Source organism: Letharia columbiana (genome assembly GCF_014066305.1).
Source record: "Letharia columbiana isolate WasteWater2 chromosome Unknown Sc0000000_s0, whole genome shotgun sequence".
NCBI classification, from domain to species: domain Eukaryota; kingdom Fungi; phylum Ascomycota; class Lecanoromycetes; order Lecanorales; family Parmeliaceae; genus Letharia; species Letharia columbiana.
The window spans coordinates 1,209,608-1,234,945 of NW_023501036.1; the positions used below are offsets into that span (position 1 = coordinate 1,209,608).

At 32.6% G+C, this 25,338-nt stretch overlaps 5 protein-coding genes across 5 annotated transcripts; 2 read left to right on the top strand and 3 right to left on the bottom strand.

The window, feature by feature from the left end:
• Positions 1-2,914: 2,914 nt before the first annotated feature.
• Positions 2,915-4,044, top strand: HO173_000293 (uncharacterized protein; the record flags this gene model as incomplete). Its single annotated transcript, XM_037302243.1, has 6 exons — positions 2,915-3,087; positions 3,138-3,177; positions 3,231-3,355; positions 3,408-3,603; positions 3,660-3,963; positions 4,010-4,044. The coding sequence occupies 6 exons, from the start codon at positions 2,915-2,917 to the stop codon at positions 4,042-4,044; spliced, it is 873 nt and encodes a 290-aa protein (XP_037170822.1).
• A 538-nt stretch (positions 4,045-4,582) lies between these two features.
• HO173_000294 (uncharacterized protein) lies at positions 4,583-5,576 on the bottom strand (the record flags this gene model as incomplete). The annotated part of the gene is made up of 5 exons (XM_037302244.1): positions 4,583-4,726; positions 4,784-5,285; positions 5,335-5,360; positions 5,408-5,492; positions 5,563-5,576. 5 exons carry the CDS (start codon positions 5,574-5,576, stop codon positions 4,583-4,585), a joined length of 771 nt encoding a protein of 256 aa, XP_037170823.1.
• A 2,847-nt stretch (positions 5,577-8,423) lies between these two features.
• Positions 8,424-10,783, bottom strand: HO173_000295 (uncharacterized protein; the record flags this gene model as incomplete). Its single annotated transcript, XM_037302245.1, has 10 exons — positions 8,424-8,442; positions 8,597-8,776; positions 8,858-8,910; positions 8,964-8,993; positions 9,044-9,090; positions 9,146-9,163; positions 9,232-9,365; positions 9,520-9,742; positions 9,826-10,227; positions 10,282-10,783. 10 exons carry the CDS (start codon positions 10,781-10,783, stop codon positions 8,424-8,426), a joined length of 1,608 nt encoding a protein of 535 aa, XP_037170824.1.
• Positions 10,784-11,082: 299 nt separating this feature from the next.
• Positions 11,083-11,690, top strand: HO173_000296 (uncharacterized protein; the record flags this gene model as incomplete). Its single annotated transcript, XM_037302246.1, has 4 exons — positions 11,083-11,085; positions 11,144-11,188; positions 11,255-11,393; positions 11,470-11,690. 4 exons carry the CDS (start codon positions 11,083-11,085, stop codon positions 11,688-11,690), a joined length of 408 nt encoding a protein of 135 aa, XP_037170825.1.
• A 390-nt stretch (positions 11,691-12,080) lies between these two features.
• Positions 12,081-12,983, bottom strand: HO173_000297 (uncharacterized protein; the record flags this gene model as incomplete). The annotated part of the gene is made up of 4 exons (XM_037302247.1): positions 12,081-12,132; positions 12,185-12,356; positions 12,407-12,765; positions 12,829-12,983. The coding sequence occupies 4 exons, from the start codon at positions 12,981-12,983 to the stop codon at positions 12,081-12,083; spliced, it is 738 nt and encodes a 245-aa protein (XP_037170826.1).
• Between the last annotated feature and the right edge of the window lie 12,355 nt (positions 12,984-25,338).

The window sequence follows — 25,338 nt, forward strand, 5'->3', positions numbered from 1 at the left end:
CGAAGAATATTATAAAGAATATTATAAAGAAATTAAGCGGTAATAAAGTTATTATTATTAAGAATATAGCTTAGCTCTCTAAGATCTTATATTATATTAATTATTTACTTAATTAATTACTTAGCTAATTACTTAATCTAATACTTTATAAAAAAAGAAGTAAAAGAAGAATCTATAATAAGCGAATATAAAGAATATTACGGAGAAACTAAGCGATAATAAGATTTTTAATATTAAGAATACGACTTAACTCTTCAAGATTCTATATTATATACTCTCTACGATTTTATATTAAATTATTATTTAATAAGCGAAGAATACTACTATAATTTAATTTATTATTCTTACTATATTAAGAAGTAAGAGAAGAAACTATAATAGATAAATACGGAGAATACTATAGAGAATACTATAAAGAATACTATAAAGAAACTAAGCGGTAATAAGATTATTATCGTTAAGAATACGACTTAACTCTTCAAGATCTCACGTTATATACTCTCTACGATTTTATATTAAATTATTACTTAATAAACGAAGAATATTATTATAACTTAATTTATTATTCTTATTATATTAATATAATATATTACTATAATAATATTATAAGAGAAGAATCTACTATAATAATTATAGTTAATTAGATCTCTATAGAAGAAAAATTATAAGAGAAGAAATTATAATAGATAAATGCGGAGAATACTACGGAGAATACTACGAAGAATACTACGGAGAAATTAAGCGGTAATAAAGTTATTATTATTAAGAATACGGCTTAGCTCTCTAAGATCCCACGTTATATACTCTCTACGATTTTATATTAAATTATTATTTAATAAGCGAAGAATATTACTATAATTTAGTTATTCTATATTAAATTATTACTTAGTAAACGAAGAATACTACTATAACTTAATTTATTATCTCTACTATATTAAGAAGTAAGAGAAGAAACTATAATAGATAAATACGAAGAATACTACGGAGAAATTAAGCGGTAATAAAATTATTATTATTAAGAATACGACTTAGCTCTTTAAGATTCTACGTTATATACTCTCTATGATTTTATATTAAATTATTACTTAATAAGCGAAGAATACTATTATAACTTAATCTATTATCTCTATTATATTAATATAATATATTACTATAATAATATTATAAGAGAAGAATCTATTATTATAATTAATTAGATCTCTATAGAAGAAATATTAGATAATATATATTTAGACGAATTAAAATCATCCGATGTCTATAGCTATTTTATTATTCGAAAGATTTTACTACGATAGAAGATATTATGAAATTCACATCACTAATTAGCACGTTATCTTTATTTCTTTTCGATATTTTAATACTTCTTATTATAAGAACGTAGTCTTTCTCTATTATTTATAGGTAATTATTACGAATTAATTCTTTATACTTAATATATCTTCCTAATTAGACCTTAGCGCGCCTCTCTTTATATATATATATTTATATATAGATTAAAAACGTATAGTAAGCGATTAGAGTTCGATTTAACTTAGAGCTAGAGCTAAAATTCGATTTAACTTAGAAAAATCTAACTTTATAAATTTAATTTATAGGCCTTTACTTATTATAGATTAATAGCGTAGCGTAGCGTTTATTTTAGCTATCTAGATAATAGATATAGTAGCTATTAAGTAAACTAAGTAGATATCTATTATCTAGATATACTAGTAAGACGTATAGTTAAAGATATTAAATATAGTTTATATAGAATTACTAGTAGTATACTAAGATATAATAAGCCACTAATATAGAATTACTACTATATTATTCTATTATCGATTTTTCATTAACTATCTATTAACTCTTTATTAACTATTTATTAACTATTTATTAACTTTATATTAATACGTAAGTTTAAATAAATAATAGATTTTACGAAACTTATTATAAGTAAGAACGATAGATATTTTATATTAATATATTATAAAGAATATAAATTATTTAAAATAGACTATTTTATCTAATTCGATATATAGTCTTTATTATATAGTTTATATTATTCGTTAAAATAACTAATCTATATAAAGTAGATCTAAAATTCTCGCTACTATTAAGGTCTATAAGATATCTAACTAACTATCTAACTAACTATAACGAATTTAATCGATATCGACTTACTTTAAGTACTTCGAAATCTTATAAAATAAATAAAAATAAGAACGAGGGTGAAATAGAGATCTTAGGCGAGTTTTAACTCTACGTCTTCTATTATTATTTTAATATCTTCTTTTAATTAATATAAAATCGCTAATAAAGATCTTTAGCGAATAGAGAATATTATATTTATAATATATAGAGTAATAGCGAGTTAAGAGATAAATATCTTCTATAACTCTATCTTATTCTTTTATATATATTAATAAGTTTTTATTATTCGATTAAATTTACTTAAGTTAAAAATTTATCTATCTAATTATATAATTTAATTTATAGAAATTTATTATTACTTAGATATTTATATAAGTATCGTTATTCTATTAATTTATAATTACTATTATAATATCTTAGATTTCTAGATATATCGTATTAAAGAATAATACGCTATTTTAGAGAAAATAATTTGCTATTATTTTACGAAAAGCATTACTAAGAATATATAACGTATTTAAAAATTTCTAGTATCACGGTTACATTACTAAGTAACCGTTAAAAGACGATAATTTTCACTAATTTAGTATAGGTACGGTTACCGCAACTCATAGCCCTTCGCTAAGGTAGTTGTTATAGCTTTAGACTGCATACAGAAATGAAGAACTAAAAAAAAAAACCTGCTAAGATCTCGCCTCGGCAGAATTCCTCAAGAACTGGTGTTCATTCCGACTCCCCGGCTCGAATACCCGGTAAACACTTGATAAAGACGTTAGTCACACAGATGCTGCCTCTCCGCGGAGCTTGGAGACATCGATGTCTTTCAAGGTGTTCCAAGCGCGGGCTGAGCTTGGCATACACACTGCATGAGCCTCATAAACCCCAATTGGATCATGCCCCTTTGATCGTTTTGCACGGGCTTTTCGGCTCCAAACAAAACAACAGGAGCATCAGTAAGTATGGCTTCTCGCACCCAGATCTTCAGGTTCATCATCTAACTGCAGTAGGGCTCTTGCGCGAGACCTTAAATCGCGAGTGTATGCCCTTGTCAGTCTTTGATATGGCGGCGAAGGAAATACGTTTCGCTGATTAGCTGCCAGGATTTGAGAAACCATGGCGACTCACCCCACGATGCTGTACACGACTATGCAGCGATGGCCGACGACCTGGAAGAATTCATCCAACAGCATGATCTGCGGTTACCTACATTGATAGGACATTCAATGTCTGTTCCTATACTTTGCATAAGGTCTTGGACAACGCTGAAGGCATAGAAGGGGCGCAAAAGTAGCAATGACCGTGGCACTGCGATCTCCTCAGGTTGTGGGAGGTTTGATAGCGGTCGATAACGCACCCGTCGATGCCATTCTGAAGAGTGACTTCCATAAGTACGTTCAAGGTATGCGGGACATTGAACAGGCCCAGGTCAGTAGACAAGCCGAAGCAAATGACATTCTCAAGAAGTATGAGGAGGTTGGTTGGCAAATCCTGATTCCTGCCTGCTTCCTGCATAAGTCTTACTCCGTCAGGCCTTGCCCATTCGGCAGTTTCTCCTCACCAATCTTGTAAGGTCTTCGGACGGAGAACTTTTACGATTTCGTATCCCTATCAAGACCCTCGCTTCGAGTCTCGACAAGATGGGTGACTTTTCTTTCAATAACCCTGATGAGGTCCGCTATGACGGCCCAACACTAATCGTCCGCGGTACAAAAAGTCACTATGTAGCAGATGATGTGCTGCCTTTGATCGGACGATTCTTTCCAATGTTCAAGTTGGTTGACATTGACAGCGGTCATTGGGTTATTTCTGAGAAGCCAGAGGCATTCAGGAAAGGTACTTAATGAAGTTTCCATACCCGCCCACAATGCTGACCTGCTAGCTGTGGTGGAGTTTTTAGAGGATGCAGAGGGATGAGACATGTGATGAGGCTATCAAACCTTTGAACATTTGTTGCACCTACTCTCCATTGCGATTTCTCTACGACGGAAACTGCGGTTCGCCGATATCCACATCGTTGATTGGAAAAATTGCGCGCTGCCTTCATACTCCAATCTCACTACTTGCCCGAATTCTCCGCGAATGCTCTATGACAGGTCGGCCTTTGGGGGCTCCTTGACGAGATCAAGGTTGCAGATATTGGCCAGCGAGCGCGCAGCCAATTATGTCTCATCAAAATGGCCAAACAAATCTCCGTCTTCGTGGCGACCAAGTCAGGATGAGGTACTTCCGTACATTGTGCTGAGCTACGCTGAGGCTGGCTCATGAGTTCGATTACGATTAGTGGGTCGAGGCGATCGACATCGACTTTTGGAACAGAAATTAAAGACTGGTCCAAGGATATCTGAGGATTTGTGGATTTTATGCCTATAGTGATGACATGCTTGCACAGAATTGCGCAAGAGCGCGGCCGGCTTTGCTGCATGAAGCTCCCTTCACAACATCCAACCAACGCTCAAACTTCATCCAGCACCGTCTCCTTGAATTCACGCTCAACCTTCTGCCCTTGCTCATCCGTTGTTGATTCACCATGGAGATTGAGAAGAGCGCCTAGATCGAACTTCGGTGCCTTCAACAACTTGACTTTTCGAATGTGAACCTATGCTCAGTTAGCATGACAAGTAGATCGAACCCAATTGCACACGAAATGACGAACATTTTGTAACGGATAGATGCCTTGCGTGGCTTTTTCGATCTCACGGCCAATCACCTCAGGAATCAACTTGGTTGTTAGCTGGGAAAGCGTGCAGCTAGATGCTTCGCGTTGGATGATCTCGACCATCTTCTTGCGAATGGCACGGATTTGAGATGACCGAGCGTACGTAGTTTTCTTGATCTGGTTGGGTCGTCTCTTGGTAAATGCAATAGCAAAAAGGCGAAGAAGGTAATCATCTGTAGACTTGACAACGACATTGGCTTCGATGAGGGATTGCCACTTGCGAACCAGTGAGCGTAATTTGTCAGATGTGAAGTCAAGTCCATGAAAATTGGTCAAGCAATTCTTGCCCTGCACCTCGTCGACCCTGAGCTTGACCTTTCGGAACGCATGGTCCTCGTCTTTCTGCAGATCGGCCAGAGAGACTTCAAATATTCTTCCCTTCAGAGCGTCATTCGCATTCTTGAGACCAGTAGTCCTGTTGACAAGTGTTTTCCCAACACTACAGATCTTAGCTATCAGTTTGGTTGATCTGGGAGGATTGTGCGTACTCGCGAACTTGGAAGGTCGATGGTGCCTTGAGAACGTTAGACAGAAGCCGGGCTTGAGCTATTCACCTCGTACCTTCACCGAATACCAATCTTTGCGAGTGAAGGGATCTTGTGTTCTCTTCTTGAGCCCTTTCTTGCCTTTTGAAAGACGCTTGTTTCTACAACGGCTGTTAGCATGAACAAAACCATCGAGCACTGGTGCCTCTGTATTGCGAGAAGAACACTCACTTTCCGACAGCCATGATTGCGGCTTGGAACGGACCTTGAGACTGGATGGGTGTGTATCGATGTGGAGAGTGGACTTTTGTGGGCAGTTCTTTAGCGAGGAGCTCAAAATGCTTGGCGCTTCTCGCACTAAGTCGCCTTTACTTATTTTCACGAGGAAACGCGGAATACTAGGAAATACGCAAATTTTAAATCCAATAAATTCGACGCAATATACCTATTATCATTATAGCTATTACTACTACGTATTTAAATAGCTTACTATTATACTTTACTATAATTAATTAATATAATAATAATAATAATATAATTACTATCTTTAAATTTAATATAATAGAACTTTCTACTTTAAATTTAAATATTATCTATATTTATTTTAATAATATATTTATTTAAATAATTTAATAATTAATCTTTTAGTTAAAGTCTTTAATATAATAGTAAATTATTATAAAAGTTAATTACTTTTTAATTAATTATTAATTATATAATATAAAACTATATATTATATTATTAAAAAAGCTTAATTAAGTATATAATTTATTCTCGCTATTAATTATAATTTTATTAAGAAACTATTTAAGAAAAGAATAATTTTAAATATAAATAAGTATATTAAAACGAAGTATAAATTAAAAATCTTAAATTATTAATATATATAAAAGAATAAGATAGAGCTAAATTAGAAAACTCTGAATTTATATATATAGCTAATTATAAATTCGTTAGATCTACGCTTTTTAATTAGATATCGCGAATAAATAAATTAGCGTTCGCAATTATTAAAAAAATAGATATACGAAGTATAAAGGGTGATATCAAAAGTCCTACACATGCGCTAAATCTCTTGGCATGCTTGGCATTTTGATAAATCTAACCTTTTTCTTGAATAGCTTCATTTTTCTAGTGATGATGCTTTATATAGCTACGTATATACTTATTTACTCGCTCCGTAGAGTTATAGGGCCGTACATCACCTCCCTCACGGCCTTCCCTATACTCGTTACCGCCCTTGAGACGAGGGTTAATTTGCCAAGCATGCCAAGAGATTTAGCGCATGTGCAGGACTTTTGGTGTCACCCTCCGTACATTATTGACACATAGAATAACTTTTTTGTTTTCTATTAACTTTTTGAGATTTTTTTTTAAATTGTAGAACGAAATCTGGGCTTTCAGATAAAAAAAGAATTTCTAAATTTAGTCTTATAATTATTAAAGCGCAAGGGATTCAAATATCGCTCACCAAAGTTCGCTCACCAAAGATCGCTCTGTCATAGTACGCCAAGGCCTTACCTCGGCTTAGGGCTAGGGCTACCTAGCGTGAGCTTGACACTATATATATCTACCCTGCAGACATACCACACATCAAATTATAACATAGTCACATTATTTTCTAACACGCTTATCTATTTACTCGATAGCTCTAATTAATAAAAAAAATTTAAATTTAATTTATAAACCTTTACTCGTTTATTAATAAAAGAATAACTTCGCTATAAGATAATTTAAATTTAAACTTTAAAGATTATACTATATTAACTTCGTTTTTTTAGAAAAGATAAAGAGAGATAAATTAAAAAAATCTAATATCTTTTATAATTATATCTTTTATATTAAATTATTAATATTTATTATTACTCGCTTTATTATAATAATAATAATAAGAAAAAAAATTTATTTTAATATAATAATAGTATTACGAGTATACTCTTAATATATTACTTAGTTCTATAATCTAATATCTTAGCGAAGATATCTTCTATTATATTATATCTTCTTTTCATTTATATAATTCGATAGTCTTATTATTCTTAATCTATCTTATCTATATTAATATTATATCTATACTAGTTCTAATAAATAAATTCTATTAAATACTTTATTATAATTTTTATTATACTTATAGTAATAAAATTAAAAAAAGATAAAGAGAATATTACTCGCTTTATTATAATAATAAAGCGAGTAATAATAAGAGAAAAAACTATTTTAATATAATAATAATTTCTATTAAAGATCTTATTATAAATTTTTATTATAAACTCTATTATAGTTATAGTAATAAAATTAAAAAGAAGATAAAAGAGAGTAATAGAAATATAAGAGAAAAAAGAGAAAAAGAAGATAATAGAAAAAGAAAAGTTAAAGAAGAGAAAATTAAAGAAGATTTAAATTTTAATAGAAAAAGAAGTAATAGAAAAAGTAATAATAACGATTTACTTTAAAATTAAAAAATTAATAGAATTTAAAAGTAAAAATTAATTAATTTATAATAGAAGTCTTAATAATAATAATAATCTAGTTTTTTTTTAAATTTATTATATAAATTTTGTGGACAGTAGGCATTTTAATATTACGTCGGATTTATCGGATTTAAAAATTACGTATTTCGTTCTTTTAGTTTTAGTAATTCATTTCGTGTAATTCAACTGGATACTTTATATTAAGAAATCACTAGGAGATCTCGATGCAGAGGTTCTCAATACCGCAATAATGTCTTTGCATCTCCCTCTGTTTCCGTCGCACTCTACCCAACTCCTTTTCTCAGCCTACCATTTTCCCCAATTATTCAAAGGTATCTTGGACATCAACAAGTGAAGTCACCTATGTGGCCTACTCACTACGCTCGATGTTCACCAGCAAATACACCATGCAAATCACTTTGTATTGCTACGTTGTAAACGCATACATAACGTTTGTACCACTCAACGAGATATGAGTCAAGCTTGGGGCTACGCTACGAGTTGGCGACCACTCTTGGGGATGAATCGATCGTCAACCGAAAAACACTTAGGGACAGATTCTAGTAGCAGACGTCGAACGGGTCTTTCCTGCTTTGAGACGTCATACTTTATTCCTAAAAGTCAATGGTCAACATCCTCCCTACGTGAAATCCGGAGTCAGCACTGCTTCTCCAAGATAAAGAGAGTGCGTTATGAGATAGACTTTGGTGAGCAGATAGAGCCGTATCCGCACGGAACATGTCCTATTCCTTAGATCTTGGCACAAGCGAAAGAACCACTGGAAGGATGCGTACCAAGCCCTGCCGTGCACTTGACTCAACTCCTCCATGCTCGGAACTTTTTCATTCGTAAAATAGCCCGCATAAATCTTGGCATCGATTTCTACTCTGCTGTCTTCTGGAATAAGCCTTTCAGGAATGGGGACACGCTCATGTATGGGTATGCCCTGGTCGACAATAGCATCATATTTCATGCTGAAAGGGCCTGCAATTAGCCATGCTCTTGCGCTCGACCACCTTCGAGCGGCGGGTAACATCCTGTGAAGGAGAACCCACTTTGACATGCTTAGCATACGATCAATCTTGGTGATGCCGAGCCAGTGCAGTATCTGTAGGTCACTTGTCAACGGAGGCCACAGAAAACACAGTTTTCCAGACATACATCGGGCATCAGTGTTTGAAATCGCATGTCCTGCACCAGTCAGTGGAGTCGAACAGAAGGTTTTTTTATTAGTTGCCAACCTTGACACCAGCAATGTTCTCCGTTCTTTGGAAATACTCACTGGCACCTTGAGAACAGTCAGCTTGCCACAGGATCAACAAGGAGAGAGAGGTGGAATGCACGATCTGTTCCCCGTTTGCCTTGAATCATGCGATGTCAGTAGCAGACTCGTGAACCGCGCAAGATCTTTGAGCTTCAGGGGACATACGAGCATTGTATACGAGGTATTTCGTAACTTCTCCTAGTGCTCTTCCCTCTTTGCGAAAATAAATGACCAAGCCAGTACCGCCTTTCTGTGCTTCTTTGACTGCTTCCTCGACGCCAAAGATCAGATAAGGCCGGCTATGAAGAGGTCGGAGTCAGCATCTTTTCGGGACAAATATTCGAGTAGCGAGACAGCTTGGAGGGAGTAGAGGGGCCCTTCTACTCCCGAGACAGGTCTTGCAACTCGGACTGTGGTATGAAGCTGGAAAAATTTGCTCCGAAATGTACATACCAGGTGCAAATATCAGACCCGAAGACATCACTTCCGTTACACTCGTCATGGACGCGTAGAGCAAGTCTGACGTTTGGATCTGAGAGTTTTGCAGGATCACCAAAGCAGTAGACCGTTAGGCCTCCGATAGGAGGGAGAAAAAGCTTGATGTCCCCACGTGTTATTAGCTCTGGGAAGGACCCCCCTGTGTTCTCGAATAAAGATCTACGCAAAGCCCCTTCGTCTGGTGTGGAGTCAGTTCGGCGAGTGCTTTAGAAGAGAACCGATATCGAAATCAAGTCTTCGCTGTTCGAATGGATGTCATACCTATTCCAAAACGCTCGGCGACACCAGGGAGAAACCAGACCGGCTCAACCGCGAACTTTGTCACGGCTAATTCTCCGAAATCGTTGAGACATATCTTCTTATCCGGGACAAGGTGACCATCACGGACACTTTGTTCGATTTCAGGGATTTTCATATGTGCCTTGGTAATAGCGATACTTGGTCTGATATGGATATTCTCATCGCGCATTATTTCGGAAAACAGCCAAGGGCTCAAGTGGCCCCACGGGTCCATGGACACAATCTTCTTCCATTGGGGAAAAGGGCCAATGTTTAAAGCTGGGCCTGCGTTGGTGAAGTCTGGCTTATGATCCACATCGAGATGTTTGCTTGCTACGGCCAATGCATGATAGATGGAGTATGAGCCGCCATGAGCACCAATTGCTATTCAGGCAAAAGTCAGAGATATCATGGGAGATAGGCTTTAGCCTCGCTTACCATTTCGACGCCTAACAGTACTCTGACTACGTGACACTACGACGGGACCTCGTTCCAGCGCGTCAACATGTCCCCATTCCATATTTAGCGGGTCTATGCCTGACTGTCCTGGATAAGTTGTTAGAATGATCCTTGAGGTGGCAGTAGAACTATGTTTCCGCCCATAGAGAGGTTCTCCATCATTACGAGCTTCGCTAATTCCTGCAGAGCTGAATTCCAGCGAAGAAGCTGGAAAATCTGGGCTAGATTCGGTGTCACCAGCGACCTGCTGATCTCCTGTCGATGAAAGCTGAATAGGTGCAATGCGGGTTTGTGATAGATGGGCTCTTCCTGCAACGTCGTGCACTTGCTTGGCTCCAGAAAGGACGTTGACCTGTGCTTGGATAGTCTCTACACTAGCAGAAAGTTGTTGACAGTCTTGCTGTATGGATTGAACAGTGGAAAGAATTTGCTTCAGCAATTCATGCTGATCTGAAGGTGATGCGGCGTCTCCGGGAGCCATAGCTGGGGCGGATCAGCGTGATCAGTCGATAGGCAAGCCTCTTTATCAATCAAAGTCCCTGCATTTCAGAATTGAGACGAGTCACGATGTGTGTCAGCACTTTCTTTCTCCAAATTCTGGACGTTTTTGTCGCTAAAACATCCGGTACGACAAAATACAAATCACAGGTAACCCCGCGCTTATATTAGGTTTGCCGCTATCTTAGGCCTGCATATCAAGGGTGAGGCTCCTTCAAGTGTACTTTACACAAAGGTGCCTTGAAAGCGTCCGCATAATACATCATCTCCACCGAATTCACCATGGTAGGCTTGCGGCTCCTGAAATGTGCTATACCGTATCGTCAAATCTGATCTATCTTAGGGTAAACGCAAGAAGTCCTCTCGGAAGCCGCAAGGACCGAAAAAGGTGGGTGTTACAAGCCTGTCGCCCTTGTGCGTTGTCTTGTGAATCCGGCTCATACTTTGGGTGCAGAAAGAGCCTCTTCCGACGAATTTCCCATGCCTTTTCTGCAACCACGAGAAATCTGTCTCCGTCAAGCTAGAGAAGAAAGCCGGCATCGGCGAACTCTCTTGCAAAGTCTGCGGTCAGCAGTTCCAAACTGGAATAAATTGTGAGTTCTAGGTTGAGCATAGTATTGCCTTGAATCTTCCACTCCAGTAAACGGCGGCTGACTATGAGTACTACAGACCTCTCTGCGGGGGTTGACGTGTATTCTGACTGGATAGATGCTTGCGATACGGTAGCCAAAGAAGCAGCCGATGCCCCAGCCGTTGATGACGGTTTCAATTCCTATCAAGACTTAGCAGCAGGCAACGAGCGAAGAAATTCAGAAATGAACGTCGACAGGCATTTGGTCGCAGCAGTTGGAGGTAGTGAATATGGTGGAGATTTTATTGATGATGACTAGGAGTACTGTTCATTGCAAGCAATATGTATGCCGGGTCCATGGACGACGGGCGTAAGGTTCCGTTGAAACGCGAGGCACGCTGTCTCTTCGGAGGAACTTAGGAGATAGCTTGACATGATGGAAAATTCTACGACAGATGCTGTGCTGTCCAGCGAGGCATCGACTTCAAAGTTGGCAATCTATATTGCTTCATGGAGCTTTGAGGAACTCCTACGAGCAATGGTACGGAGCAGTGATTTCAGATCGTGGATGCATTGTCCCCAAGGCCTAGGAACCCAGATTTCTGCCCGGACATTCCAACGCTCTGCTTCAGTGCAAGCCCAATGAATGTCAGAAGTGGCATACCGTTTAGCTGCTGTCGTTTCCTGCCTGTAATAAACAATAGCCGGGTCAGAGAGTATAGAAGCGGTCTCCAAAGTCTCCAAGTCCAGGAACAATATAACTGAATCAAACAGTCAATGATCGAAAATCAAGATTAAACTAAAGGGACGCACTTCTTTTCATCTAAACCCTGATCGACAAATGCTGTAACGACACGTAGTCTTGGGAAGCGCTTAGCAAAGCTAGTGACACCTTCAGGGCTGGCAATGATATTCAAGAAAAGGATCCTGTCCTCAGGCACTCTTTTTGACTTGAGGACATCTACAGCCATTGTCGCAGATCCACCTGCACGTGAAATTTAGAATCTTTCAGACACGATTGGAGACCTTGCACACCTGTCGCAAACATTGGGTCGAGGAGCAACACCCATCTCTCCGAAATGTCTTCGGGCAGTTTGTCGTAGAACAGCTTGGGCTTGCTTGTGTCTTCATCGCGCTGAATCAAGATTTTGCCGATTCTGACCGAACGACAGCAGTCACGGAGGCCTTGCTCCATTGCTTCACCCGCCCTCATGATGGAAACGCCGCAAATTTTTCCTTGAAACTTTACCCCGGCGTAGGATTGGCCAACAGGAGTTGTGATGGTATGGCCAATGACAGGAAGGTGGTTCAAACCTTCCTCAACAAGGAGTCGGATGATACGGTTTGAATAGAAGATGAAATCAGCTCTTGCTGTGTTCTTGTCCCGGATCATCCTGGAAAGCAGACGACTCAGATTTGGGATAAAACGAGGTTTCAACAAGAAAGGAGTCGCGTACGTTAAAAGTGCTAAAAGCTGGGATGTCTGTGGCAGTATGTGCACATTGTCATACGAGATTTGGGTCGATACTGTTGCCGTAGGCTTCTGTGCATCAGGACGATAATCTGGACCAACGCGGTGCGCTGGAGCTGTGGTCCCTGTCGTGGAGGACATATTGGGCTGAAAGTAATGGTGGAGAAGATTAACAATAAATAAACCACAGCAAGCTGATCGACCACACGAAGAACAGTCGACAGACTCCCAATCGTAGAGTAATGTATTTACTCACACGTGAATCTCTCAAGACTTTTTCAAGCATTATACAAATCAATTCATTCAGATACTTGTTGTAAAATACGTATATACAGTTGGCGAAAGTACCTGGAGGTCGTACTGCGTAAGACTGATCCAGAGGCAGGTACGAGGCTCTTATCCAAAGGGCCCCTGTCATGAGATGCCTTAGGGACACTCATAGGGCCACTAGCGTAGGCTTGGCACCGCACATATCTACCTGTAGATCACATAGATCAATCAATATCTTTTACATCACACACATATATAAATTAAACTATAATGATTTCTTAACAATTAATAGCAACATCTAGCCCTACTTTATAGAATATTTAGGCGTTTTTCTAGACGTTTACGTAAAGTCTATATTAATATTTAATAGTATAACATCTGCAAATCTGAAAAGTTCCTGCAAAATTTGAAATTGCTGATCGCGCGTTTATCGCGGAAATTACAAAATCCGCCAAATTAGTAAATCTAATTAGAATCTACCTAAATTCCGCCGGTTCAGTAACTATCTTAATCTTTTCCGTTAGTTCTATTAGTTTAATAGCAATATATATAAAAAAAGAAAAGTTCTAATAATCGACGTTGCGACGATAAGATTCTACGATAACAAGTATTAACGCCAACTTAAATTTAACTATAGAAATTAAATAATTTAATAAAATTAATCGCGTAGATAATACTCTAATATAGCGTATAATAATGCGTATATTAATAATAATATATATTAATATCATATATATATAGAATAGTACTTAGAGTATATTAGAGTATATTACGTAAAATTTTTAAAGTTACTAAAAATTTTTAAAGTTACTAAACTAATAGAACTAGCGAAAAGAATTAAATATAAATAAAGTCTACTTAATAGACTAAATCGTTTTAGTTACTTATAGTACGAACCCGGCGAAAATCGTATGAAAATTCACTTTTCAGATTTGCAGATGAACGCTTTAAGCCGATTCTTATATATACTCGCTATTATCGAGTATCTTTTAATAAAATCTTATTCGAGTTAATTCTTTCGCTAGGTCTATCGATATTATAATAAATTTATACGCTAAAAGACTAATCTTATTTACGTTATAACTATACGTATATTTAAATATCTCTATTATAGTCTATATTAACTTTTATCGAGAATTTAACTCTACTTTTTTATCTTCGAATTTAATAGTATACTTATTATACGATCTTAATTCTTATAACTAAGATAGTAACGATACTTAATTTTATAAGAAAACGCGAAATATATTAGATCTAATACGTTATAGGCCTTAGCGCTACTTACGTTAAGACGTCGATATCGCGTATTCTACGTTAGAGTCTCTTTTAGAATCTAATTTTAATAATATATTCTATATACTTAAGGGCTTAACGAATATAGGTCTACTTTATATACCTCGAAGTTTTAATATTTCTTAGAGATTAGTTCTACTATTAAATATACTATTAAATCTTATAACGATATTATATTTTTTATAGTCTATATTCACTAGCTAATTACTAGTAGACTACGCCTTTATAATTTTAATCTCTCTATCTTTTAAAGAAAAAGGCCTATTATTATTACGATATTAAGTTTATCTCTAGATTATATAATAGAAAATAAAGATAATATTAAGAGTCGTTATAGCGTCGATAATAAGTTTAAGAATTTCTTATTAGTAAAAGATCTTACTATAGAAGAACGTCTTATAATCGCTAAGATCGAAAATCGTCGCTTAAAATAAAAATAAGAATTAACTACGTTAAAGGCTTATAATCGCGAGCTTTATAACGCTAGCTTATCGTTTATAACTAGCGAAGATCTATTTATATTAATTACTATCGCCTCTCTAGCGAATATATTAATTAAGATAAAAATACTTTATTTTAAAAGAATATATCTTTATAAGAGTATTAGTAAGAGAGAGTATCTACGCTAATTTCGCGAAGTTAAAATTAAGTTTCTTATAAGTTCTAAATATTTCACTATTAACTAATTAAGAATTATCTATTATATATAATTTTTAAAAGATAATCTTAATACTTAATAGTATAGATACTATTAAATCTATAATCTAGAAAATATAACTTTCGAATTTTTTAAGTAGTTTCTACTTGATTTAGTAGCGAATTTAATAAATCGCTATCTTCTCATCTACAAAAAGTAGAAGAAGACTAAATAACGCTTCGATTAGAAGATATCTATTTTTAAAATCTATTTAAAGAAGCTAGAGGCCTATATAATCCTATTTTCTAAGAAGTATTAAATTAATTTTTTCTTAGCTAAGCTTAGATTAGAGTTTAAGAATAAGATTCTAAGTACTAGTAATATATCGAAATAACGAAAAAAAATTCTTACTTAGATTATTATATAGAAAAAGATTTTAAAACGTATACGCTTTAGCGGCGATTTTTATTTAAAGTCTTCGAGGGGATTCGCTAAGGATAAGTCTCTAAAAGATCGAATTTCGAAGTTTAAATTAATTTTAAATGACGGCGTTTATATAGCGCGTATTTAAGACGATAGCGTAAAGTATAAAGTTAAATCCTTTAATTCTAACTATAAGAAGAATAGTTATTTTTATTATAATAAATAGAGTTATTAGATATCTAAGTATTTAGATCTCGATAAATTATCTATAATCTATATCGATATAATATTAATAAAAAAAGATTTAATCTTATAATCGCCTTAGAAGCGAGATAAAAACGACGATTAATAGAGATAATTTCTTCTATTCTTATAAAGAAGTAAATAAAGCTTTAGAGTAAATAGAGGTAACTCGTTACTCTACTCGACACTAAGGCGTATATTAATTTAATTTCATAAAAGTTCGTAATTTAATAAAATTTAAAATTTTATAACGTTATCTTATTATAATTAAAAGCGCTAAATAATTAAAGTATATATTGCTATAGCGCGTATTAGCTAAATTATTAGTTAATAAATAGCTAAAATTAAAATAAAAAATATAATATATTCTTCTATATTATTAACTAAAAAGACTTTAATATTATATTAGATATATTTAGACTAAGTTAATTATAAGTATTATTAAACTTAGCGATAAAGTAATAATAATTTAAAATTAACGCTAGTAAACTATAAATTAAAGAATTAATTAAATTTACTCGAACTATTAAAGAGAAGCTAAATATATTTATAATTATATATATTATAATAACGCGAAGCGAATTAGAAAATAAGTATAATCTAAAACTTTCTTAGAAGTTATTAGAGTTTAATAACTTTTTTTTAATAAAAAAGTAGAGATCTTATTTACGCTTAAGTAGAGAGATTATATTATTAAAATCGAGAGCGATAAAGAGTCGCTATATAGTTTCTTATATAATCTATCTTAAACGAAGTTAGCGAAGCTACAACGCTATCTAAAGAGCTCTCTTTAAAAAAATTAAATCTATTATTTAACTTTCTTAGTCGAAATACTAATTCTTTTCATTTCTAAAAAAAATAAGAGACTTTATCTTTATATTAATTATCGAAGTCTAAACGCGATAACTATTAAAAATCGATACTTATTATCTCTAATTATCGAGACTCTAAACCGCTTATATAGATCTAAAATCTTTATAAAGCTAGATCTTAAGAATATCTATTATTAAATCTAAATTAAAGAAGATAATAAGTAGAAAATAGCGTTTCGCAGTTGCTACGACCACTTCGAATATTTAATTATATCTTTTAAACTTATTAATATATTAATAACTTTTTAAGTATATATTAATAGAGCTCTTATAAATCTAGTAAATATAACGTATATAATATATTTAAATAATATTCTAATTTATAGTATTAATTTAGCGAAGTATTAATATTATATTAAGTAAGTGCTTAAGTATTTACGCTAGTTTTAACTATACGCTAATCTAAAGAAGTATTAATTCTATATTAAATAGATTAAGTTTCTAGAGTTTATTATATTTATCGAAGATATCGTAATAAACTAGAAATATATCGCTATTATTAAAAAGTAGCTAAAATTAAAAAGTTATTAAAATATATAAGTCTTTTTAAACTTTATTAATTTCTATCGATAATTTATCTATAACTATTTTAGTATAATAGCGTTACTTATTAATTTACTTAAAGAAAATAAAAATAGTAAAAAATCTAAATTGCTAGAGTAAATAGATAACGCTAAGCTAGCGTTTTAATAGCTCTAAAGTATTTTTATAATCGCGTTATTTCTATACTACTATAATTTAAATTTAAAATTATATCTTAAGATTAATACTTCTAACTTCGATATAAAGACTATCAGTATATATAAAAGAATAAGGTAGGGCTGAGCTTGGAAACCTTGAATTTGTATGTGCAGCCAATCATAAATTCGGGTCCTTACGCTTTTTGGTTAGACCGGCTGAGTCAGCCCGGTAGCCCTCCCGAGCTCCCTCATCAAAAATTTATGTGTAGAAGTTTTACACTCTGAAATAACCAGCTCCCTACGGATGCTATTTCTTCATAATTTCGTAAATTATAGAGCTCATGTGCGCTTTCTAACGCTGTAAAAATTATGAAGTTTGGCCTACTATTGGTGGATTAAATGGACATTCAAATATGGTAGTCATGGTAGTCACACCAGACGCGTCCGGGATCGGATAATAATCCTTCCACCTGTTTTTAACCATTCTTCTTCCACTATTCTACCACTACCAATTCCACCAATATGAACACAATCGTCTTCGGTACCCCTCGCCCAAAGGTTCTCAACGTCTCAGGCACGTACACCCCTTTTGCCCGCCTCTTAGAGCCCCTACTGACGCCCCCAGGTCACCCCTCGGCGAATCCGCTACTGCTGGCAATCGAGGCCGCAAGCGAGCCAACAGCTACCTACTACTGCTCATAAACGCGTTAGAAGGCCCTTCAAAAGAGCCCGAACGGATACGTCCTCCCCTACATACTCCTCCCAAGCCAGCGTAGATGGGTTAAACTAACATTCAAATATTGTAGTCACACCAAACGCGTCCGGACGTCATATGCTCTCCACGATTCCACATCAAATCATCACTCAGCAAGCGGAGAACACCACTGTAACTTGGCCTGTCATCCCCACTACATTGAGGAGTAAGAGGAGGAACTACAACAGGCAAATGCGGAGAACACTGCGGAGAAACCAAGCGGCAACAAGGCCACCATCGTCAAGAACACGGCTCAGCTCTCCAAGATCCCACGTCATATGCTCTCCACGGTTCCACATCAAATCATCACTCAGCAAGCGGAGAACACCACTGCAACTTGGCCGTTCCACATCAAATCATCACTCAGCAAGCGGAGAACACCACTGCAACTTGGCCTATTATCCCCACTACATTGAGAAGCAAGAGGAGGAACTACAACAGGCAAATGCGGAGAACACTGCGGAGAAACCAAGCGGCAACAAGGCCACCATCGTCAAGAACACGGCTCAGCTCTCCAAGATCCCACGTCATGTACTCTCCACGGTTCCACATCAAATCATCACTCAGTAAGCGGAGAATACCACTGCAACTTGCCTATCATCCCCACTGCATTGAGGAGTAAGAGGAGGAACTACAACAGGCAAATGCGGAGAACACTGCGGAGAACACTATGGAGAACACTGCGGAGAAACCAAGCGGAAACAAGGCCCCCAGCACCAAGAACACGGCTCAGCTCTCCAAAATCCCACATCATATGCTCTCCACGGTTCTACATCAAATCATCACTCAGTAAGCGGAGAATACCACTGCAACTTGGCCTATCATCCCCACTGCATTGAGGAGTAAGAGGAGGAACTACAACAGGCAAATGCGGAGAACACTGCGGAGAACACTATGGAGAACACTGCGGAGAAACCAAGCGGAAACAAGGCCCCCAGCACCAAGAACACGGCTCAGCTCTCCAAAATCCCACATCATATGCTCTCCACGGTTCTACATCAAATCATCACTCAGTAAGCGGAGAATACCACTGCAACTTGGCCTATCATCCCCACTGCATTGAGGAGTAAGAGGAGGAACTACAACAGGCAAATGCGGAGAACACTGCGGAGAAACTAAGCGGCAACAAGGCTACCATCGTCAAGAACACGGCTCAGCTCTCCAAGATCCCACTCATATGCTCTCCACGGTTCCACATCAAATCATCACTCGGAACGATGCATATTTGGACGAATTGAAACCGTCCGATATCTCTTACAGCTATTTCATTATTCGAAAGATTTCACTGCGGCAGGAGATAATGTGGGATTCACACCACTAATTGGCACGTTGTCTCCATTTCTTTCCGGTATTTCGATACTTCTTGCCATAAGGACATGGCCTTTCTCTGTTTTTTGTGGGCAATTATTACGGATCAATCTGTTACGAGCGTACCTTGCACCCTCAGCCCTATGTGGCCTTGGCGGAGCATCCCTACCATATCATGCCTCCTTCCCACCTACATAGTTCGATACCTTAGTTATCTTATTAAACATACCTACATTGATATTGCATCTGTACCGGTCCTGACAATCCTCCACACTCGATACACCTTCCTAATTAGGCCTTAGGCGCCTCTTCGTATATATATGCCTGTATTGTAGGTCAAAACGCACAGCAAGCGATCAGAGTTCGATTTGACTTAGAAAAATCCAACTCCATGAATTTAATTCATGGGCCTTTACTTATACTTTTATAATCGAATAAGAATAATTACTAGCGACTAATAATATTCTAATTTAGAAAAATAATTTCTATAAAGTAAAATTATAAGATCTATAATTAAGAGTTACTCGTTATTATAGCATCTATAAAATAATAATATTACTATCTAAAAGATAATATATTTTATATTAAGATTCTAATAAATTATAATAATCTTAAAGACTTTATAAAATAGAAGAAATTAAATTTTAGATAAGCTCGTTAGACGCTAAAGTTAGCTATTTATAACTTTAAGATTTTTTATTAAATAGATAAATTAAACTCTATTAACTTACTATCGCGACGCTCTAATTATAAAAAAACTTCGCTATTAAATATTAAATTACTATTAATATTATAAAATAAACTCGTATTTTAGACTAACGACGAATAGTTATAAAGAAATAAGAAGATTATAGCGACGATAGCGACTATATTTCGTATTATTAATATTTAAATAATTATTTCTAGAAGAGAGTCTAAGATTATATAAGAGATTACTTATAACGTATTTTAAAGATTAATAAAAATATTAATTTAAGATCTATAAGCCTATAATAATTAGATAAACTCTTTTTAAATTAATATTAATAAGCTCGCGATTAAGCGTCGCGTATATAATTAAATATAAATCTTAGATTTCGAGAGATTATTAAGATATAATAATCGCCTTTATATCTCTAGAAATAAAGTCTTAAGAAAAGAGCTTATTAGCAAATATTATAATAATTTATTATTAAGATACTTTAACGCTATAAAGATATATAAGCTACTTACTCGTAAATACTATTAAAACAAAAATCTAAAATAAATTATTAACTATATTAAGATATATAATATTTACTAATAAATTAAAGCTTCGCGATATCGCCTATATAGCGAATTAAGCTCGCTTCCTATCGTTACTAAGTTATAAAAGAAAATTTCTATAAACTTTATTATCGACTTATTAGTAAGTAAGTATAAGAGTATTATCTATAATACTATCTTAATTATAATAAATCGATTTATAAAAATAATAAAATATATTTCTATATCTATTATAATCGATATTACTTAGCTAGCGAAAGTATTTTATTTTAAAATAATATATCGCTATAGTATACTAAACGATATTATTAATAATAGAGACTCTATATTTATCAATAGCTTCTAATTCGTTATTTACTTTTATTTTAAAATTAAGCGATATCTAAATATCGTCTTTTATTTATAAATTAACGAGTAAATTAAGTAATAAAATTAGATACTAGAATACTTTTTATATATATTCGCTAATAATAAGTAAAACGTTTAGATAAAATAACTGCTAATAATAGAGTTCGCTTATATAAATAATTAATATTTCTTTATTAAAACGATATCGTTCTTTCTAATATATAAATATTATTCTAAAATTTATTAGAAGATCGAGAATAACTTTATTAAGGGGGAGATACTCGCTATAAATAATAGAGTAAAGAAGTTATAAGTATTAAGAAATAAGATAATAGAGTGTCTTCGTAGCGCGATTATAGCTTAGTTTAAATATTATAATAAAATATATTAGTCTTAAAGCTATAAGATAAATAATTTAATAATATTAATAACTAAGAATCTAAAGTAGAAATATCTAAGTAAGAAGTTATTTTATAAATTTATAGAACTATTTTAAATTATAGATAAGATAAAGACGTAAGTATATTATCTACTTCTACTCTCGATATATAAAATTTATAATATCTTTTATATATCGTTATTTAAGTCTTATTATCTTCGCGATTATAATAATATAGCGAAAGCCTTTATATAAACTCTTAATCTTATTAATAATAATAAGCTTTAGAAGATCGAAGAAATTATTAATAAGATTAAGTATAAGAAAAATATTTAATATAAAGTTAAATAGACTAATTAGAGCGAAGAGTATAATTAATAATTATTAGATAACGAATTTATTAATATTAGTAAGCTAATTTAAGTCTATAAGTAGATAAGTAATAAGCGAAAGTATTAAGTAATAAATAATAAGTCTCTTATTATTAAAGAGCTTAATTAATTATATAAATTAACGATAAGTAAGCGAAGACGATAAAATAAGATATAATTATCGACTAGATTAGATATATTTCTAGATAATACTTATATTATATATATACTTCTCTATACTTACTACTATTAAAATATAGATTAATAAAATAATTATATTATTTAGCTATCTATTAAACTCTACTATAATAAGAGTTTATTATATTAAAATATATATTATTAATATAAATATATTTTTATCTAGAGTAGTTATTAAAGAATTATCTAAGAATCTCACATTAGCGTTATTATTAAAAAAAGATCGCTATTTAAGTATTCTCCGCTATCTTAATATTAGATCTCGAATTAAATTTATTAATTTAATTCTTTAACGAGAAGATAATTAAAGTATAATCTTTATATTAATATTTATTAACGTCCGCTATATATCGATAAAGACTCTCGAGCTTCTTCTCTAATAACTTATTTATTCCCTCTAATTTCTCTATATACTTATATATCGTTATAAGCTAATCTTAGAGATCTATAATTATAATAGAGATAACTAAAATTATCGCTATCGTATATTTCTATAACTTATATTACTAAGTAATCTCTTTATTAAACTTAGTCTATCGATAAGATAGTTTTTAAAATTATTTAATACGGCGATAGCGTTATATTAATTTCCTTATCTATATCTAAAAATATAAAGGAATTTTAATATAGCGATTAATATCGCGTCTTTCGATCTTATAGTTATCGTAGAGAAGAGATTTATCTTAAATATATAAATTATTATCTCGATAAAAGTAAGTTCTATATAGTAAACTAGATACTAGAATTTATTAATAGATATATATATAAAGCGATAATAATAGAAATAGTTAAGGGTTAGTAATCGCGCCTATAAAGCGACTATATACTTACTATTAAAGTTATTATTATTATTAAAAAAGAATACTATAAAATTATTAGTCTACGTATTAATACGATCGATAATAATAAGATACTTATAATAAAGAGAAGTAAACTACTAATATAATAAGATATACTATATTTATATTAATATTAATATTAACGTTATAGCGTTAAAGTAAATATTTATAAGAAAGACGTTAGAAGTTATAAAGAATAAAAATAAATAATTTAAAAGAAGTTTTTATATTCTTTATCGTAGCGCTATTACTAGCGAATAGTACTTAATAATATAGATAATAGCGACGCGATAATATTTCGCTATTATCTATAAGGCCGCGTCGCCTAGCTATTATTATTATTTCTATTATTATTATTAATTAATAATCGAGAATATTATCGTAGACGCGTCGCTTTACTAATTACTCCCTTCGAATCTCTATAATAAAGATTATTATTACGTTACTTCGCTATAGACGCAATACGCTATAAAAATAATATTATCTATAAAGAAACTCTTCTCTCTCCTTTTATTTATTAGATTTTTAAGAGTTTATTATAAGTTTCTAAATCTAATATTATTCGCTATAGAGGCTATTAACTAGCGCTACGAGAACGTTAATATTAAATATATTAACTTACTATAGATTATTAGTAATTAATATCGTAGAAGCGATATTATTCTCGAAGATAGTATTAATATTATTATATAATATATTAGTAACGCGCCTATAACGCGTAAGAGTTAGTTCTATCGCGTTATTAAAATAATATTATAATCTTAATAAATTAACTCTTTTCCCTTATTTTTCTATTAGAGTTTAAATTTTTTTTTAATAAATATTCTATTTTTACTTAGGCGTCTAAGAATTAGAGTCTAGAAAAAAAGATAATTATTAGATCTAATACGTTATAGGCCTTAACGCTACTTACGCTAAGGCGCCGATATCGCGTATTCTATATTAAGATTCCTTTTAGAGTTTAATTTTAATAATATATTCTATATACTTAGAAGCTTAACGGATATAGATCTACTTCGTATATCTCGAAGTTTTAATATTTCTTAGAGATTAGTTCTACTATCAAATATACTATTAAACTCTATAACGATACTATATCTTTTATAGTCTATATCTACTAGCTAATTATTAGTAAACTACGCTCTTATAAAATACTAGAAAATACGAAATTTTTAAATTCGATAAGTTCGATCTAATACTTAAATATTTACTTCTTATTAAAATTCTATAATAATTCTATACGATAAGAATAAAAAAATCTAATTCTTTCTTGCTATTAAGGCTTCTATATCGAAGAATTTAATTTATTATTTTTTAGATCTTATCGATCTATTACTTCGTGAAAATCGTATCTCTATTATCTCTTCTTCTACTATCTTATCTCTTCTATCTCTTTTATCTTACTATTATTACTATAATAAAGTCTTCGAAATATCGAATACTACTTAGATATATATATCGCTAGATTAAAATAGACTATATCTAAGTTTAAGATAGAGATATCTACTATATTAAATCTATAAACGACGACTATAATATCGTAGTATTAATTATTATAGTAGATTAAAATAATAGAGTATTTATATAAGTAATAATAATAGTTATATACGCTATAATAGTAGTAGTTATCTAAGTCGAATTTATCGAATTTAAAAATTTCGTATTTTCTAATATTTCGCGTTTTCTCTTAGCGTAATATAGTAGTAATAATAGAAAGTATATAGATTTAGTAATAGAGTTATTAGCTATTATATAGCTAATAGAGAATAAAGTACTACTATCTATAACTAGCTATATAAAAGAAATAATAATAAAATATATATAAAAGAATATAGAAGAGATATATATATAGAATATAAAGAAATTAGATATATTAATACTCTCTCTATCTAGTAACATTTAAATACCTCTATTTTAAGATCGAAATTATATATTATTCTAGTTTATTAGTCTAGATCTTTATCTACTAACTCTATTATCTTAATAAAGTTATTAAATTTTATAATAGTTAGTACTTTAGTAAGATCGTTAATCTTTATATTCTTCGTAGATATATATTCGTATCTTAGCGTCTAATTAACTATTAATTCGCGTATAAAATAATAGCTAACGTTAATATAACGTAATCTCTTATAGTTTATAAAGTTCTTTATTAGATCTATAACTCTCTTATTATTATATTATATTATAGACGATTTATTTAGCTATTATTTAAGCTCTAATAGAATATAGCGTATTTATATTATATTCTAAGTAGTATTAGAAGTAGCTATATATTCGATTTTATATATAAATTATATTATAGTCTTCTACTTAATAGATCTTTAATTAATTAATTTATCGTTTAATATTATAATTATTTCAGCTATTAATTATATTATAGATATCTTATTAGCTTAATTAGCGTCTAAGTAGTCGAATAATTATAATATTACTATTTTTATAGTCTCGAAGACTATTTTACGTATTCTAGTCCTAGCTAAATATCGTAATATTCTTTTATATACTTGCTAGTATTTATAATTTGAATTAAAAGAGAATATAGGCGACTTTACTCAATTAAGTTAGGTGGTCCAATATTAAAAACCGGCTTGAGTAAGTAATGAGGTATTTCGGTCCGGTCCGAACTTAGCCAA